The sequence below is a fragment of the Siniperca chuatsi genome, linkage group LG14 (genome assembly GCF_020085105.1).
Source record: "Siniperca chuatsi isolate FFG_IHB_CAS linkage group LG14, ASM2008510v1, whole genome shotgun sequence".
NCBI lineage: Eukaryota > Metazoa > Chordata > Actinopteri > Centrarchiformes > Sinipercidae > Siniperca > Siniperca chuatsi.
Window position 1 is genome coordinate 28,740,359 of NC_058055.1, and position 6,513 is coordinate 28,746,871.

The 6,513-nt window shown below is 41.7% G+C and overlaps 1 protein-coding gene across 7 annotated transcripts in view; it reads right to left on the reverse strand.

The window, feature by feature from the left end:
- Nucleotides 1–6,513, reverse strand: part of LOC122887798 (stromal interaction molecule 1-like) — a 50,177-nt gene that overhangs the window by 4,709 nt on the left and 38,955 nt on the right. For 5 of the 7 annotated variants that reach the window (XM_044221325.1, XM_044221323.1, XM_044221324.1 and 2 more), the window contains exons 8-12: nucleotides 6,088–6,265; nucleotides 5,322–5,489; nucleotides 5,144–5,244; nucleotides 3,730–3,965; nucleotides 2,926–3,012 (exon numbers count right to left, since the gene is read on the reverse strand). In XM_044221325.1, the coding sequence (XP_044077260.1) occupies nucleotides 2,926–3,012; nucleotides 3,730–3,965; nucleotides 5,144–5,244; nucleotides 5,322–5,489; nucleotides 6,088–6,265 (770 nt within the window). The remainder of the gene's footprint in view (nucleotides 1–2,925; nucleotides 3,013–3,729; nucleotides 3,966–5,143; nucleotides 5,245–5,321; nucleotides 5,490–6,087; nucleotides 6,266–6,513) is intronic. The other 2 variants (XM_044221327.1, XM_044221329.1) reach the window with 1 other exon arrangement.

Sequence of the window (6,513 nt, forward strand, 5' to 3'; positions counted from 1 at the left end):
GTTAGAGTTTTACTTTGAAAACAGGAAGTTCAGAGTCACAAACTGAAGGGTTACAAGTGCGAAGGACAGCAGGTTCATAAAGCAGCATGTGCTCGAGAGGATAAAGTGCAAAATGCGATGAAGTGCCGTTCTAGCTGCCACACCTTGAGAACAAAATGATGCCTTGTGCATTTTCCTTTTTGTCTGAGCTTCAGAGAGGAATCTCAGTTTGTAAATCGGCATCAGTTTGCACCACAGAGACTTTAAGGTTTTCAAAGGTTTTGGAAACTGGTTACCAGACCAGGCCACCTTGACTGTTTCTGCATTTGTGGCGGCAGCCTGAATTCCATGTTTTATAGAAATAGTATTTCCCTCATATGTCCGTGTTGCAGAAGGTTTTTACAAAGTAACTGCCAGATGTCCGGACTCAAGCTGCATCCTCGTTGTTTGTTGGCTGATGCTGTTAACAGGCCGAAATAAGCGGATAAAAAAAGTGTAATTAATGTTATTATTTACTTATTAAATCATCAACATGCAAAATCTAATCCCAACTGTTGACAAGAAAATCTCAAATGTTAAAGTCAAACTGTGATGCGCTGCTGCAGTTTCATTATGCTAACTCACTATACTTCATGTCAGATCTTTCAGAAGTTTAAATTCACCTCTGAAAAGCTTGTTTTAATCCAAACAGCAGTGACTCACAGTGTTTTGTTCAGATCTCGGGGTGTCTGACTGCAGATGAATGCGATTCCAAAACGAGACAGCCACAATGTTAAAGATGCAACGACTGAATGTTATGAAATGCAGTTTTCCAATCAAGAGTAATTACCTTAAAAATAAGTTTGTTTGTTTTTTTACTTTCGAAATGGATCTGTGGTGTTTTGGAATCAAAACACTCAACTGTTTGCCAGAGCTGATTAATCAATCAATCTGTAATTAATAAACATTTACTTTGTCCTTCTAACTGCTGCAGACCTGTAAGTGGCTGTTAGTGAAAAGAGGAAGCAGGTAAACTGTTAAGATAGTGTTGAGTTTTCCAGGTCTTCAGAGAGTGAGAAGGGGAGGAGACTGAACTCTTCAGCTCAGTCCAGACGGAGGGAGGAAGGTGGAGGAGGAGGAGGAGGAGGGTGAAGCTGCACAGGTGAGGAGGCGTTCACATGGACACCTGCTGTCTGTCATGTTCACAGACGTGTAAAGCAGTTGGATGAATTCTATTTTAGGATGAAGTTTCCCTGCAACTCCATCAAACGTTAAACAACTGAAGGAATAGTTCAACATTTTGGGAAATATGCTTCTTCTTTCTGAGACGACTAGCTTAGCATTAAGACTGGAGTACCTCTCCAACACCTCTACACCTTGCTAATTAACGAAGTTACACAAACGGAAAAGTAAAAACCAGTTTGTGGTTTTAGGGGGAGTTACATGTTGGAACTACTTCTTGTTGAACAACAGTCGGTGCGGTGAGGTTGTCTGGTTTCGGTCTCTGTGCAGGCACGGTAGTCCCAAACCAGACACTGTGCAGAAGTACTGGGCGGATGGATAAACTATTGTTTGTCGAGAAATAGTTCCAGCACGTAACTCCCCCTAAAACTGTGTTTGTGTGCAGCGTAAATAAACAAGATAATAGTTCATCAGTGAGCTTTAGAGGTGTATTTCCTCCTGCTTTTAGTCTTTATGCTAAGCTAGGCTAACCACGTCCATAAAAGAGAATAAGCATGTTTGCCAAAATGTATTAATTATTCCATTAAATGAGTTTAAATGCTTTTGGAAGGACTGGTGTTGCCCACAGAAAGCACTTCTCAGTATGGACAAACGCCACTTTAACTAATATTTATATATAAAATACTAATTTAACACAGAAATACATTATTTGAGGGAATAAAATGTAAGAATCTGACTGTAGCTCAACAGTCCAAACTTGCTCATATCACTGCTTGCCTTGTCAGCAGCTACGTTAGCTTGATAACAAGCTAAATGATCTTTGTGTAACACTGCCAGCTAACAGGTGTTAGCGTTGCGTGGAGAAATTTATGCTAACATTTGCTTGTGAGAAAGGGAATGCGGGATGAATCTGTGTCAATTCATTCATTCCCCCCAAACATCTAATCTAGGCTTTTAAGCAAAGGTACGTTAGCTAACAAGCTAACGTTAATGCACGCTGTTCTGATTTGCTGTAATTTTACATCAAATTTCACTTTCTTGAATTATGTTGTTTGTGATATTTTCTGCACTTTGACTCAGGTGTTCCTGTGAACGCCGCCTTCTGGTTGATTTATACCTCTGTTTGAAAGTGTAACGCTCTGTTCATTTACCAACAGATTGCTGGGTCATATTCCAGGAATCAGATTTTTGCTATTGTCATAATTATTTTAAAACTGGTGGGTTTTTTTAGACATTGAATGTACCAAAAGATTCAAATCGTTATATTTGTTCTCTGGAGATGAAAGTTTTCCTATGCGAGAGTTGAGCAATACAAACAAAACTTAGTAAAACGTCCGATTTTAGGATAAAAATCACAACTAAATGAAATAATTTTAATGAATAAATTAAAAAGTATCACAATTTTAAATGTATATTACATTAAAATAGCACGCACCACATCTAAAAATAATCTTACAGAATAACTACTTCATTTTAAATTATTCTTTGTATGTCGATTTTAATTTAACTTAAAAGTAGCACACGCTATTGAATTCTAGCAATTATATATTATATTTTCATGGGGTCTCGCAATATTATCATAATATTATAACGTGTTAATATTTTTTTAAGATGTAGTATTTTTATTTCATAGTTGATTCGAGTCCTAATTTTCAAAAGATTAAAAATTTTTGGACGGCCAGTGGGAACCCTGACAGAGGTGCTCGATCGATCAGTTAATCCTGTTTATTTTACAGAGGTATGAACCAATCGGAGAGGGGGAGGCTGAAGGAGGGAGGGGCCAACCCGAGTGTTTCCATGGTGACTGGGTGTCTGCGATGCCACTCAGGGGCCAGAGGTCACTCACTCGCCGGTCCATCTGCCATGCTGCGTCTGGAGGGAGCCAATCAAGAAAGAGATGCGAAGAAAAGAGGACCAATCAGAGGAGGGGATGGAGACAATGAACGGACCACAGGTGAGCTGAGGGCAGGTAAACGTGTCTCGTTATTTTTTTCTGACAGGAATGTTGACTGAGAATCACGTAAATCTCTCAGTTTGTCCCTTCTGAGCCTCTGTAAGGAACCTGAAGGCATTAGTGGTGCATTCAGGGGATTTAAAGGACAGTTCCACAGCGACGTATTTAATGTCTGACTACAGTAAACGTTTTTACAAGCATGCACCTTAAGGACTTGAGTGGAACTTCAAATCTCATGTTCAGACTCAAACCAGCAGCGAACGTATCTTCTTCCTCTGAGCCGCCGAGCTCCATCGTTGTCCAGAAACTAAAAAGGCTCAAACAGCTGCTCGCTGTAGTTTCTATCAGACCAACAGGAGGAAACAGAGCATCTGTCGGGGACTACTTCCAGCGGCGGATGAATCCACATGTGGTGCTGTAGTGAGTGTTTGGGGCAGCAGGACGGTGTGTGTGGGGCGGAGTCAGAATAAACTACAGTGTGTGTGTTCGTGGTGATGAAGCAGCAGAGCGGCTCGCTGATGAGTTTTAATAGTTTCTGGACGACGATGGAGGAAGAAGAAAAATATAAAATATCAGCAGACTAATGCTTTAAGATTAAAGGTGTGCTACCAAACGTCTCAGTGAGTCAGACTTACACTGCATCGTCCCAGGAGACAGGATGTCCTCGTCCATGTCGTCGAGGTCATCGGAGAGGAGGAGGTGCTGCGGGGGCGGAGGTCGCAGGCCGAGGAAGGACGGGTCCAGGTTGAGGGCGACAGCCAGCGCTCCCAGACCCGGGTTATTGACCACGCAGAAACCCGTCAGAGACTCGATCTGCTGCCAGCGGTGGAGCTTCTCCCGCAGGGCCGCCGTCACCTCGGCCAGGGCCTGTCTGAGGGGGGGGGGTTAACGGGAGGGCCGCTGTGAAACCTTCACCGCTGCTTTTATATACTTTGTTTTATTCTAATTTAAAATATTTATACATGTTGTGTGTAGCGTGGAGGGAGCTACAGCTGCATTTCATCGTGCAATCCTGTATTATACAGTATAATACAGTATAATGTATTTTGTAAATAATTGCTCATCTTACATTATTTACATAAAATTATATTTACTTTTAAGTCACACATTATTTACAAAAATGATATACAGAGTGTATCAGCAGGGTTGTGCAGTGTAACAGTTATGATACTTTTGTAGCTACAATTCAGGCACATAATACTGTATATCATGTTGGTGCCATGAAAGAAACAAACACTTTAAAGTAGATAATTTAGGACTAACATCCTTTTCAGCATCTTACTGATATCTACGGAAGCCCTGAGAGGCAAGTGAGAGAAAACAAATAATCTGGGGATCCATTTTCTAAGTTTGATCTAAATTGTTTTCTTTCTCGCTTTATGACTTAAGAACAGGATAATCTTTCTAAGTTCATCTGTGAAAACAGGTGAAAAAGATTTCTTTGGTCAGGATCGTGTCAGTGTTTGTTGTTGTTGTAATACATATTTCGGCCACAAGAGGCTGAAGTGCACCACCTGTTCTGAATAGGACTAAAAGCATTCACGTTTTCTTCCAGGTGAGTTTTAAATTTCTCCATCCACTCAACACAAGGCACATATATTGTGTGTTAGCGAGTTATGTAACATTACTGTCACGTCTTTCTTTTGGCTTGTATTTTAATTTTCTCACTTTCCTCTCAGGGCTTCTGTAGCTATTTAGTAAAAAATGTACATTTTTTTATTTCTATTTTTGCTTATTTTATGTTAGCTTAAAAGAAGGTTTACGTATTGTGATATATCAAATTGTAAAGTAACTTCTCATCTGTGAAATATTAATCCTTGTTGCTTGGTTTTGGCATTTCTTTCATTAGAACATCCAACAGCATCACAAAAGATTTTCACCCATTTGAACTGGCTACAAGATGGCGGCAGCCTCAGACGCGTCTTTCAAGCCGGATGTGGTGTCTACGTCTACGTATCTCTGGATCAAATCTGCCACTGACAGTCGTCATTTCAGCCGACAACATCAACTGTTGCCGGGTAGAAATGAGAAGCTGCAAAGGTCACTCACTTGGCGGAGAGGATCTTGTGGTCGACGTCGTCCAGTGAGGAGCTGTGAGCCACATGAAACGTCCCGAACAGAGAACTCCTCTTCTTCTTGATCTTCTCCGCCTGAAACACCACCACCGACGTCATCATCATCATCACCATCAGTTTGTGTGTTTGTGTGTGTGTGTTGTTGTCCTCACCCCCTCTCTGGCCTGCAGCAGCTGCCTCTCTGCGCTTTGCTTCTTGATGTTGTAGTACTGAACTTCGATCTCGTGCGTCAGCTGCAGCCACTTCTGCAGAGCCTCCGGTGGCGCCCAGTGAGCCCGCAACTCCAGCTCCCTCTCCGCCTTCTTCAACGCCATACGTACCTACAATACACACACACACACAACCTAAACTTTTCCTTTTTCGGATAGTAACAGAGGTGATGGCAGAACATTATGATGATTGAATGTCAATTAATAAAACATTTAAAAATCTTTTTTTTTTATATAGGCCAGTATATCTGATGTCTTTTGTTGGCTGAAGACATCTTGATTCCAGAAAATAATTTCCCCGTTACAGTTAATGAACCCGTGAGCTCAGTTTAGTCCTGCGTGGCTCTCCAATCTGCTCTTCTTGTGAAACGTAAAGAGTTTTAGTAGTTATGTTGTCTGTTTCTCCATTGATTCTGATTGATCTGATCAATCAGAATCTGGTTTGCTACCAAAAAGTAAAAGTATCGAATGCTCGTCATGGTGGTCCCGTGAGATCCACAAACATCTGGAAAAAGAAACAAACTGTCAGAAAAGATTTTTGACTTTTCCCTTCTGGGCCGAGTCGAGCAGTTTGAGCTGCTATATCTTGAATTGTTGAGCTTCTAAATCAGTTACACCCTGCCCAAACATATATTAGTGAATGAAAATCTGATTGTGTCCAGTAGCCACGCTGTCCGATGACCTGAACCCCAATGGTGGAGTGGTCTACCTGATCCAGCTCCTCCTCGGCGTATTTCTGCCGGCTCCTCTTGTTCTCGGTTCCCTCTCGAAGCTCTCGGAGCCGCTGAGCTTCCTCCTTGGCCGAGTTAATCTCGCTCCTCAGCTGCTCCTCCACCTTCACCTTCTCCACCTGAACGCAGCGCTGCTCCTCCTGAGCCTTTTGCAGCCTGGAAGGAACAACAACACCAACACAGCTGATTAAAAACAAACTGCTCCAAACTGACTTCCTGAACATATCATTCATACGTTCAACACTTAGTACAATTGTCTGTCACTACAATTGTACTAAGAGATATCCTACATTCACTGGGCAAGAAACAGCAGAGTTTGTGGATCTTTCTAAAGCTTTTGATAGTATTGACCGCCACATTTTACTCAACAAACTGCACTGGAAGGGGGCAAACACTTTTTCACA